This window comes from Labrus mixtus, chromosome 3 (assembly GCF_963584025.1).
Source record: "Labrus mixtus chromosome 3, fLabMix1.1, whole genome shotgun sequence".
Classification (NCBI taxonomy): domain Eukaryota; kingdom Metazoa; phylum Chordata; class Actinopteri; order Labriformes; family Labridae; genus Labrus; species Labrus mixtus.
The window spans coordinates 6,121,777-6,134,925 of record NC_083614.1 but is presented as its reverse complement, the minus strand read 5'-3'; the positions used below and the strand labels follow the sequence as shown (position 1 = coordinate 6,134,925).

Genomic DNA, 13,149 nt, shown 5'->3' with positions numbered 1-13,149 from the left:
TTTTTTCACTCAGATATCAGCAGAGTAAAAACAGCTGAGTGGGCTCTGGGTTTCCGCCAAGCGACCATAAATAAATACATAGTTCTGGAGAAATAAGATACACAATCTGAGTGTGTATTTCTACAAACAAGATGGGAATGCATGAAAAGAATGATAGAGACAATAAAATCATTCAGAGCACGTTCACGCTGCATGACTTTAATATTTCTTTCCCACATTATTGCTCAGAATTATACGATTATTTAACCAACAACAATGAATTCTCTGCTTAAAGTGTGACATGCACAAGATATTTGAGCTGTTTAGCATCTATTTGATTGTGAAATACAAACTTCTCTCACTGTAACATAGAATTTGCATTAAAATTAGGTATTATCTTTGATATCTGGAAATACAACAACCAAATGTTTCCCTCAGCTCCTGCAAGAAAACCCGTCCTACATGCAGCATGCAATAAAGTAAATCAAGAAACATTCATGGTCACTTTAGTCATTATACTATCAGCTCATTAAAATATTCACATTGCAACACAAGAGATCATCTGAGGACAACAACATCTCAGCTCTGACAGAAGTCTGTGTCATAATATTGTAAAAAAAAAACTTGTTTCTTACTCTGTGCAAAATCCAAAGGGATTTCTGGGCAGATGGCTATCCACCTATAGGTCCAATTCTGCTTGCAGAGTCTGCCTCTTAAATGGACTTTTTATGTCCCTGTTGCTAAATGCATATTGTGGATTCCTGTTTGACCTTGGAGATGATAAAACAAAGAGTCAGTCTAATAAATAAACACTGACTGACATGTATGTGAGAATGAATACATATCAGATTCCCCTGACATAATGTTCAGTCAGTAGGTCAGACTGTTTTAAAATGTTCTGATGATTGTAGGATTGTTGTTTACAGCTATTGTCAATGATTTACCAGATCTGAGATTGGAGGCGTTTATATGCCAAACAAGTGATATCAAACTTCTCAACAAAGAAGGAAATTGACGCATCTTTCAATGCATGAAAGGATATTCCAGTAGTTTTAAACCTGGGTCCTTTTTTTTTTTGTTTTGTGTGTGGGGCTTTTTATGTTTGGAATTGTTCGTGTAGATTTCTTCAGCTGGCAGCCCTGACACAGGCTGGCTGCTACGTTATCTGACAGAGCAAAAAAACTTGTGGTCCACTAAAATGGCTTGTTTTTAACACTGACAGGCTCTGATTGTTTTTTCAAGAGTTTAACAAAATTAGGCGTACAACGGTGCGAATTCTGGCTATTTATAACGCGATTTTGAGTCACATGACTGATGTGGAAGTCTGGCCAAATTTTCAGATCAATCACGCGTCCATTGTTGTGCAGTGTGTACACAACGGCCAATCACAGCCCGAGCAGCTGCTTCTGACAGCTTGGATGAATTTCTAGCATGTTAGCAATTTTGTTCATTAGACTGTACACACACACACACACACGCACACACACACACGGTGAGAGCAGATCGCAGAGCTGATTCCTCAACTTCAGTTTTTTTTTTTCCTGATTGGTACTGCACAAGCTGTTAAGACAGCATTTTGAATCACCATGGCAACAGCAGGCATGTCTGTTGGATGTATTTCTGTCCTCCATCGCGCAAGATATCAGTGACAACAAACATCTGCAGCAAATATCTGCGAACCTCCAGCTGACAGGGATTAATGGATCTGATTTAGCTGCTAGTGAATCTTAACCCTCCTGACTCTAAGGGGGGAAATCCTCAATAGCTTCACAATCAGAATCTACGTTTATCACAAGAGAGGGCTCAAACATGGAAACAATTTCTGGCTGCAAGACAAATTCAACAATGAGCGGAAAGGTGTTAAACAATCTGTTAATATCCTTAAACGTATCTGAAGATTATCTGAGTGTTGGTCACAAACCCTTTTAAAGTTAGTTATCTGAGCCATTCTTTGTATAAAGTCTCGATGAGAGCAGCTTTAAACTGAGTCAGATCATTATGCATTGTCCTCCTGTTTACTGCAGCTCTGAGTCGCTCCGCACCTCAGCAATTACTCTGTTTTTTCAGCCGGCTGTTGTGTTTTTATAACTACAATAATTAACAGTGCTGCACAATGCATACTGATGAACCATAAACCAGATATACAAGCACATCTTTAAGGTCCTCTCTCTACTCCCACTCAGATGTTCCCGCCAACTCATGTGATTATAAACCTCCACGTTGGAGGTTGGGTGGAGCTTTGCTGGAATTACACCAGGTCACCAAACTCTGTGAACCAATAACACTGATAAAGAAGTGAATCTTCACAATAAAACAGGTGCAATAAAACTAAGAAGACGGTCAATACTGAGAGGGGGTTAAATAAGGAAAAACAAATGAAAACACCTGCAGCTTCATGGGTGTGTAGGGCCACATTTCAGGAAGAAAGAGTATAAAAAAATACACCTCAAAGCAGCCTTTAAGTCCAATATTTACCTCAATCACTGCTGGATAAGATTCCTCTGCTTGTTCAAGTGTTGAATTTTTCAGTCTATGCTCAGTAATGTTAAAGAGTCATGCTGTTCACTGTGGATCTCAGCGGAAATGTCACAAAAATATAAATGGATTTGTGACATGTCCGCTCTGGTTTCATGTGAATGCACTGCAGCTACAAGTTCCTTTAAATGAACACAGTATCCAACATTTACAGCATTAAAGCCAGCAGCGTGTCAGGAGGTCGAGTTAACAGTAGTTCTGAATGTAATGTGTAATAACAGGCTGCAGAGGCTGAAGGTCCACAGTGAGAGTCTGTGATGATGGGACACAGTCGGGGTTATTCAGCTGCAGTGAGATGTGAGGCTGACCTTTTCACAGAAATACTTTTTCAGATGATGTCCTCGTCCGGCGTGTGGGAGTGAATTCATGAGAGTTATTCTGGAGATGTGATGTGCTCCTCCTGTCCTCTTCATCTTGAAGATATTAACAGAAATGTGTTAAGTGATCTGAGCTGACTTCGCTCAGTCTTTCTCTTCTTGAGGTTCCAGTAAAATAAACATATTTATATATTAGAAAATAACCAAAGCTGACCGTTTATGTTCTTTATTTCAACTGTGTTTTTATTTTTGGTGCTTTTCCATAAGTTTAATTATTTCTTATGTATTTTACTTAATTCTTTTATTTTATCCATCCATTATCTTGTTATCGCTTGTCCTGGTTGCCAGTAAATTACAGGGCTTACAGACAGACAAACTTTCACGCTCACACTTAAATCTCAAGTAATTCAGAGTCACCACTTAACCTAACGAGCATGTCTTTGGACTGTGCTTTGTTTTTTAATGTATCTTTTTGCTAAATGTCACATTTCCTTTAATGCTTTTAATGTTCTTAATATTCAATTTGAGTTGCCACATATATGACATTTTAAACGTCACTTGTCTTGCCTGCAGTATTTTGACTGCAACTTTAAATATATACTTTCACTTTGAGATATCAAACCAGCTTTAAAAGAGTAAGTCCACAGAAGTAACAACTCTGAAATGTGTCTCAGGAAATGATTGATATACAATATAGCAGTAGAAATATAGTAATAAAAATATTAATCAAATAGAATAGGAATTTAAGTAAAATATCAATAATAGGTACAAGAAATATTTACACGAATAAGAGTATGAGAGAATGTTTCTTTGTCTCTTGTGTTAAGAGTACTTTATAAATAAACTTGCCTTACCTAAGTTCTGTGAAGCAGCGTGAAGGAGGTGATACTCCTCCACTGAGTGGACTCACAAGGTCACAGGACTACTCTTCCTGCTGTTACTGGTCCCATTAAGGACCTAAACTGGTAAAATTTTCAGCCTTGCCTCAATTATAGACTTTACACTTAATAACATTTTATACAAATGTGTCTCTTATAAATCTTTGTAAACTGAATCACAAAGGGGATCAAAAGTTTCCCAGAAAATATTACTCTTCATTTACGCTGAGTGGACTTTGCCTGTTTACTGTTTAACGGTCAATCTGATATGGAGGAAAATGACTGTCACACTTACAGGAAGCCGGTGAGTCTTCTGATCACTGAGCTGACAATCAAATAAACTTATTAAGATAACTATTGATGACTTTGACTTCTGACCGCTCTATCAGCACTGTGTCGTCTGCGTAAAAGTGATGCTGCAGGTACAGATAAAAGAAGCGACAACACTGCCACGTAAAAATATGAATTTATTTTATTTACAAATATTAAAGAGTCTTAAATACTGCAGGATAACAAACATTTTAAATGCTACAGGAATATTTTGAAATTTAAAAAGGTTTAAAATTCAAAGAAAGATAAAAACCAAATGTCTTTTATACATCTCATAAAAAAATATAAAAATAAGTTGGCATCACCCAGAGTTAGCAGATAAGTGAGTCTGAGAAAAACACATCATAAAATAAACATTATAGACATAACAAAAACAAAAACAGCCGGTTTATAATAATATGTCCAACACTTGTGTGCATGTTCTCCAGCAGGACAGTAAAAGAGAGATGAACATGGAGTGCTTATCGACAAATCATGGACAGACCACACCCTGAGCAGGCATGAAGAATTACAGACGCTTACATTATTGCATTGAGTTGGGCGTGTTTTCACTGAATAATCTTAAAACTGAGATGCTTTGATAATCTTTGGATCGTCATCTCTCGTCAGGGTTGGATTGTCGTACATCTCCAGACTTTTCTTGCTGATGCTTGTCATCGCCTCCTCCTCCCGTTTACTGCAGCAGTTGGAACACTTGCAGCAGCAGCAGCAGTGTCGCCCGCAGAATCCGAAGGTGGCGGTCACCACGGCGTCCCAGGGCTCCATGGAGTGCAGGGGACGGGGCAGGAAGTCCCAGGTGCGGAGGCACTTGGGCAGGTAGCGAACGCAGCGAGACTGCATGACATTGACGATGATCACAAAGATCACCAGTAAGACGATGGGAACGCCGACACCCACCAGGACCTGCCAGCCGGCCACCGACAGGCCGAACACGGTCAGAGGCAAGACCAGGAAGCACAGGAAGAGGTAGAGGGCGGCGAACCAGCGGTACTGAGCCGTGTGGTTCCCCAGACCTCTGGCCAGCCGGATGGGCAACCGCATGAAGGGGATGGGATACCACAGAGCGATCCCAAAGATGTTGAAGAAGAAGTGACAAAGTGCAATCTAGGAAAGAATACACATAACAAAATACTTAAAATACTGAAATAACAACTACATCCATGCTAGCAGCAAACATTATGAATGGCCATCTACCCAAAGTGACATCTTTTTATGTCTTGTTTTTCTACTCACAAATTCATAAATATTGAGTCTAATATGATGTTTAAACAGATACAAGCAGGTAAACTACATTTTAAGAATGACCTTTGGCTCCATTCCTACATGTCATCCACCCACTCTCTCTCTCTCTCTCTCTCTGATTTCATATTCTATCTTCTGTCCTATCTAAATAAAGTCAAAAGCCCCAAATTGGATAATAAGCTATCCTAGGCATCTTTTAGTTTTGTTTCTTTAAGTTTAGAGAACATGAATATTTACTTCACTTCATTAAATAGCACTTGAAATGTTCCACGATAAACCAATTTGTCAATCTAATAGTGTTGCTCTAGAATAGAAGTATTGGGATTTACCATCAGGATTAATCCTCCTAAGATTCAGAATAATTAAACAAAATCTTCTTACAATCTATTTATAAGAGTAGCTCGTCAGCATATTAGCAAACAATGTTCTGTAGGATACTATAAATAAACTATACAGTCCAACTCTTTCTCACCGACTGTCATCAAGTGTGAAGGTTTTTCTCACGGCTCCCTTATGGATAACTGTACAGACACCTAAGGTATCAACTGTTTCACACAGGACTCAAAAGATTAGTCTCCTTGGTGAAAGTCCTGCTTTGTTTGACCAGTCTGTCACTCCAGACTGCAAGCTCAAACACACTAAACAGTATTTCCACATGCTGGGCAAATAAACAGCTGCTTTGAGAGTCTAATTTGTGCCCAAATTGGCTCACAATTAAGTTTACAAATTATGATTCATAACTTTTTAATAACTGAATAACTTTAATGTATTTATAACATAACTGTATTTCTTGGATATTCTGCAAAGCATGGTACCTGCAGGGAGTTGGCTAGTGTTTCTCCGGGACTAGCCATAGCAGCGAGTATAGCCGTGGTTGTGGTTCCGATGTTTGAGCCCAGAGTCAGAGGATAGGCTCTCTCCAGGCTGATCACACCAATACCTGGTCAAAGAAGTTTAAGATCAAGATTTAAGTCATGGCGGGATCCAAACAAAAAACAATTAAACAAGCGAGGTCATTAATGTAAAATGACTTACCAACAAGAGGAGTTATAGCTGAGGTGAAGACGGAGCTGCTCTGGACAATAAACGTCATCCCTGCTCCCACCATGATGGCGATGTATCCGGTGACCCAAGCGAAGGGGAAGGGGAAGTCTGATGTCAAACAGAAAGGTCAGAGGTGAGCAATAAACCTGATGCAGCAGGCACATCATGACCCCAGGAAAATTAGGAGTTTTATCAAATCTGATGATGATTTTCCTTTCTCTTTACCTGTGTTGAGCAGCTTCTTGATCACCACAGCCACCTGGCCCTTCAGCATAGAGTTGAGCAGCTTGACAATGAGGATGAGGCAGGAGCAGAGGACGAGCAGAGACAGAGCCAGGAGGATGAGGCCTACAGCCAGGTCAGGCAAGTTCACATTGACAAATATATGTTTACCTGCAAAGAGATGATGGACATGAGTGTTCACTGTACGCTAAAAATAGCTTCATGTACATCATGACTCACTTCATAGCCGAGCTTGTTTGATAAATGGAGCTGATAAAAATAAATGGAAAAACTGAGGGCCTGTCTCACTGAATATGAATCGCATCTGCTTGTAGAACCAAACAATTGCTGCCGCTATCTCAAGGTCGGAAGGTCTCAGTCTTATTCACACACCACATAGGGCTATTCAGGCCCAAAAAGTGGTCCTGCTCCGTGCAGTATGCTCCTGTTTAGGGTCTGAATGTGGAGAAAATCTGCACCTGCGTGGATCTGTCCTCTCATGCTGACAAAGCACATAAAAATGATGAGCTAGGATGGGAGAGGAAACTTTTCCAAGTTTATTTTTAAACTATAAGGCCAGCCATAAAAAATTGGGATATGAGTTTCACTTTTTTTAATAAACAGCTTCCTCCCTGAATGGATTAGAGAAGGGCAACTTGAAGAAAAAAAACAACACTTGCATCCTCTTCCTTGCGTAACGGCTCCACACACTTGGATGAAGTGTTGAGTCCCTGATGGCTTCGGACTGGTTTAAACCCTGTTTATATATATAATAGTTATAGCTGGAGTAATATTTTTACAGTCTTTATAAACAGATATTTATTATTGTCCGGGTCACTGGAAAGATTGTGCATTTCATACCTTACATAAACTGTGGCGCATTTACCACCATCTCTCAGTTGATGGTGATTTTTTTAACTTTTACTGTACGTGGCTGTTAGTGCCAGTTTTTGTAAATTACACGATTTAGGCAATGAGGCTGATTTGCATAGAAAGGGGTACTTTTCCCCCTAAATGACTGCAAAATTTAAAGAAGCGCAAATGGCAGTGGCACAGAAAGATGCTGTTTCTTCTGCAGTGCAGTTAGGGGTTCATTTAACCCTTTGCATGTATTTAAGGAGTGCAAAAGCCATGCAAACCTTTCTGTGAATCAGGACAGAGTACCCAGTTATTTGGAGGAAAACTGGGGACAGTTTTTTACTCAAGAAAGTTTCATCAAATTGAAAGTTTCCAAATTTTTTTAATGAAAAACAAAAGCATTTCCTTTAATAGACTACATTGATGAAGTGGTCCAGTATATGATGCTTCAATAACAAAGCATGAATAGACCTATTGAGCAGGCAGAAGGGTCAGAGAGGTTTTAGCTGAGTCACTACAAGGACTCAAAGGTATTCATTGTGCCGACATCAGAGGGTGGGCATGAAGAAGGGCTGATGTGTCTCATGTTCCAGCGAGCTTCAGTGGATCAGGTAATCCTAATTGCTTTGTAAATGTTGTTTTTTTTCCCTTTCCTTCACCGGGGGTATTCACTAATGGAAGCATGCTTACATTTCTCCAGGTATATGGTCGAAGACGAGTTCATCTGGGTCCAGGTCTGGTTTCCTTCCTCCCAGCAGACACCTCCGGTAGAGCAGTTCTCCACTGTTGTGTTCCAGAAAGACTGAGAGACAAAAACAGCTTTCAAAAACACACAATGCAGTGGTAATCTTTTAATGATCACACACCTTTTATGAAATAACAAACCTTAAAAGTATGATCTAACAACAGAATCACTGCGGTCATGAAACAATAAGGACAATACCAGTCATTAAGAGACAAAATCAGAGTGACCACAGCTTCATCACATGTTTTTACTGCTTCTGTTCTATTTTCAGCATGTGGCAAACTAACACTTAACGCCTGTGAGGCAGCTCTTACCGTGTTTGTGTATTTTTTGCACCATACTTTGATCAGACTCTTGTTTCGCGCTGCCGGGTCACCGGTTGCAATGCCAGTGATCACAGATTTGTCCAGCTGAGGAACACAAAGCACAAGAAAATAAACCTTTACAATGACACTGCATATTATGTGATGTTAATATTACATACAGTGGCTTATATTAAGCGTTATGAAACTTTTTTTGACTACAAAGTAGACACTTGCTAAGATTGGAGTTTTTGCAGAGTGCCACAGGGATCTTTAATGAGACCCTTATTATTTACATTCATGATTTTTCAATGGTTTATAAAAAAAAAAAACCTTTTTGCTGAACATGATTTTTTAATAATTGAATAACACTCCAATCCTTGAGACACAAGAACTGGAAGAGATTTTTCTTGCATGTCAGTTCATCTAAAAGGTTTTTCCTCAGATATCTCATCCTCTTTTTCATCACATTTTAGTTGAAAGCAAATTAATGAGGCAAAGAGAATATGAATGTTATGGTTACAACACTGGGCAGTCAAAGGGGATTATCAGCAATCTACAAAGATTCATAAATATCTGTTTTTAATCAAGTTTTTGTTAATCCAAAGTTTTCTGTAACTGATTTATAAAAGTGAGTAATCGCTTCTGAACTTCAAAAACATTATCAACTTTCCTATTAACCTTTTTTTGTTAATGTTAAAAGTTATTATTGCAAAGTCAGCATACTTTTTTTTATCCTGCACAAGTTGAGGTAAAGTCTGATGTATAAGCCAGCAGGTTCTTACCCTCTCCTGAACACACTTTTTTTTTCTCATCATGACTTCCTGCCATTTCAGGTGTCTTTAAATAATGTGTTAAAACACATTTTAAAGATTTATTATTTTAATGTTTACACACTCTACCTGGATGATGGAGTCAGTGAGAGGGTCTGTGATGACATTGAGCAGGTCGGGGGCATCCTCTCCAGTCTGGATGTTGAAGGCTTTGATTAACTCGTGGGTGATTTTGTACAGAACACCTGTGGCCACTTCCAGGGGCAGAAGAATCAGCACAGACAGCCAGTTAAAGAAGTCATGGACGGTGGCACCAGCAAATGCCCTGGAAGTGAAGAAACACTGTATTTAATATGTACCACTCACTGTTTCTAGAGTTTTTATTCTCATATTATTCTGTTAATCACAAGATGTTTATCATTTTAAGCACTGATTTACCTGCGGAATTCATTTCTGTCTCCTGCCTGCATCATGGCCACGATGGTGTTGGTGACAGATGTTCCAATGTTGGCACCCATGATGATTGGCACTGCAGACTCCACATCCAGCACTGAAGATTATGAGTATCATTATAGACTTTTATGTAAGAGGTAAACAAAGCCACCAGTGTGTAACAGTTTGTGGACTGCTGTTTTGAAGCCTGGTGTTGAATTTTATCGCTGTCACCGTCTTGTTTTTTGAGTCTTGAATGACCAAATTTGGCGAGTGGGCAGTGACAAGGAGAGAGATTGGGACCATAAACTAATCAGTAAAAGGTTTACTGAGATGATAAACCAACTGAGAAAGAGGGCTCATTTTCTCATGTATTTCCTTCATGTATCGACCTTTCTGCTGGCCTTTAGAAAATCATAGACTGTATAAAACATGGACATGGTCTCAGTGATGTCACCCATTTGTTTCTTAAACAGAGTTTTGAAGTTAATGGATGATGGTCGCCATGAATGCTGACTCAAACTAACTTCTGGTCAATCTATTAACAGGCAAAGAGGCACAGCTGAGGTACAACATGCTAATGGGTTAGCAACACCTCTAATTAGGCACGTCTTTTAGCATTAATATATTCACAACGGTTGAGCTATAAAAAAAAAATCCCCTACTGTACAGTGGAAGCAAAAACAGATGTTTTTAGTACCTGCATGTTAATATGGCTGCTAATGGGACATACATGGCTGTTGCAGCCAGCCTCATGTGGTCACTCAAGGACCTGCAGTTTTTTGGCACGTCAGCATTGGCTTTAAATTTAAACACTGAGGAGAATTGCTTGGAAATAATTCAAATTTAAAGCACTTTAACATTGTCTTGTTTCAAAATAAAACAGTAATATATTTCCACTTATTTTATGCAGTCTTTTTTTTTCACATGCATGTTTTCTCTAAGTGCTGATGAATGTGTGTGCATGCCTGTGTGTGAGCATGCATGTGTGTGCGTGTGTGAGCGAGCGTACATGTGTGTGTGCTTACATCCAGAGGACACCATGCTGACCACAATAGAGGAGGACGTGCTGGAGCTCTGCACCAGCACGGTGACTAACACACCGATCACCAGGCCGGCCACAGGGTTATTCAACACTGCATTGTCCTGGAAGATGTCACCAGCGGCTTTGCCTGTTCACAAAAAACACACACAGGTCAAAAACACTGTCCACACATTAAATAAGCAGCACTTTGTTGGACTTTGTAAATGAACCGTGTGCAGGTTTGTGCTGTGATTACAATACAGGATAATAAATATGAATCTTTGGATAATTTTTACCTCCGACCAGCTGAAAAGCTGAGCTGAGCACATCCAGCGAGCAGATAAACAGGTAGAGGAGGCCGAGCAGCATGATGAACTTTACAATCCCGCTCAGCACTCTCATAAGCTTCCCTTTAGTGTCCAGCTCTGTAGAAGAAAATAAAACAGTGAATCAGAGTCAATTTTTAAAAAAAGAACACACACTGTGCTATGATCATGGCGAGCTGTCTCACCTGACCACTTGACCCCCGTGTCTTTGAGCTCCGGGAGATCCCACGGATCATCCTGGTCTTTGTCCTCATTCACCAGGTCCACAGTAGAGTAAGCTGGCAGGATGGCCATGTCTTTAGACATAGTGTTGTCATCTTATAGAGGACAGGAAGGAGGTTAGACAAGGTGTAACAAAAAAAAAAAAACAAGTGTGAAGAGAGGAGAAGAGAAAAGAACATACCGAGCCTGGGGGAGGAATCAGTCCCCACTTCTGGTCTTGGAGCCATGACTGCAAAGAGCACAGAAAGTTACAACATTTTAATACACAAAATAATAATTAGATACAAATGTTTTTTTTTATGTAACTACAATATGCAAGAAAATTAAAAAAAGCTGGTTTGCTTTTGGGGCTGCATGTAATGCTGGTTAAATAATGTGCCTTTCATAGCTTTTCAAAATACTTTTTTAAATTTCCTTTGGTCCTGCACAATCTAATCAACGCTCTTAAAAACATTGAGAAGCTGTGTCCTAAAACCACCTCAGCTTGATCAACTGTAAAGTCATTTCAAAGATTTTTCAAAATCATAAATTATCAGAGGTCACAAAAAGAAATACGTTGTTGTCTTAATGCCTATGTGTTGTCTTTTAAAAAGAAACTGACTCTTTAAAACAATGATGCAAATGGTCAGTGGAGCAGATTTTACAACATAAAAACTGTTTATCCTGACATCAGGTTAAACTAATTCTCAAAAATTAAAAAAAGCACACATGAATGAAATATTATTATGTGCTGCTTTATATTCAGATGAACGAATTCTGAAGATTCAATTACAGTTTTTAAAAGTTACAAGGAGGAGGTTTTTGTTGTTGAACTAACATCTGATATTGGTGATTTTTTTTCTGCATGTCAAAAGATACAAATACTTAAAAAATTAAACCATTTTAGTCTACAAGCAATCCTTATAACATCTTTTATAACCGGAGGACATTTTGGTCTGACTCTGCTGGACCTTGTGTTAAGTTCCAGAATGAAAAAAAAAAAGAGAATGTAAAAAAAAAACAACAACATCTGTCTGCTTTCAGGCATCGCAGTCACATAAATAAATATTACTTAATTCTAAATTCAACGCAATTATAAAATTTCCTTAAAAAAATGAGAAGGTGCTGGATTAGTGATTAGTGCTGGAGCAACATCTAAAGAATACGTTACTTTGTCAAGGCACGGATTTTAATCCTTAAACAATTTGCAAAGACTAATTGTTAAAATAATAAATATGAACCGACATTCAGCCAGAAGTTGACCAGCTTCACTCTGATCAGTTTGAACTCAATCACAAAATCAAAAACGCACGAACAAAATGAAAACTACATTTGACGTCACGGTCCTCTACCGTCTATAAGACCAAATAAAGTCGTCTTTACGTGACATTTACCGCCTTTTTTTGATCCTTCAAACCTGTTTTACACATTCCCTCGTTTACAGTGGTGTTTTGAGCGTCCATGCGGTCTCTCTCTCTCTGTCTCTCTCTCTCTCTCTCTCTCTGTCTCTCTCTCTCTCTGTGCAGGAATACGCACCTGCTGCAGCGGAGCTCTGAGCGCTGAGTGGGTGAGGCTTCACCTGGGACACCTGTAACTAGTGTCCAGACTGAGAGCTGCTTTTATAGCCACACCAACACCCCCCCCCCCCCCCCCCCCTCTCTCTCTCTCTCTCTCTCTCACTCTCTCTCACACACACACACACACACACACACACACACACACACACACACACACACACACACACACACAAGCAGTCAGTTCAAAGGTCGTGCATACGTTTGCAGACTGCAGCCGGTTAAGGTGAGTCTGTGTATGTGGGACACACCACACACACACCCACTCAGATGAGATGACACTAATAATTTTTTGAACTATGAGGAGGATAATGCTTAGAAATGATAAAACAGTTAGGATGTAAAAAAAAAACCTAATATCACCCTA

At 39.3% G+C, this 13,149-nt stretch overlaps 2 protein-coding genes across 3 annotated transcripts in view; one reads left to right on the top strand and one right to left on the bottom strand.

Annotated features, from left to right (window-relative positions):
- LOC132956355 (sex comb on midleg-like protein 2) overlaps nt 1-13,149 on the top strand; it is a 486,888-nt gene that overhangs the window by 267,052 nt on the left and 206,687 nt on the right. The window lies entirely within an intron of this gene.
- slc34a2b (solute carrier family 34 member 2b) lies at nt 4,164-12,834 on the bottom strand. Its single transcript, XM_061029591.1, has 13 exons — nt 12,745-12,834; nt 11,411-11,458; nt 11,193-11,324; nt 10,978-11,106; nt 10,686-10,829; nt 9,664-9,775; nt 9,355-9,550; nt 8,465-8,560; nt 8,096-8,207; nt 6,551-6,718; nt 6,317-6,433; nt 6,097-6,221; nt 4,164-5,143 (listed from the first exon to the last, which is right to left on the bottom strand). The coding sequence occupies exons 2-13, from the start codon at nt 11,454-11,456 to the stop codon at nt 4,601-4,603; spliced, it is 1,920 nt and encodes a 639-aa protein (XP_060885574.1). The 5' UTR covers nt 11,457-11,458; nt 12,745-12,834; the 3' UTR covers nt 4,164-4,600.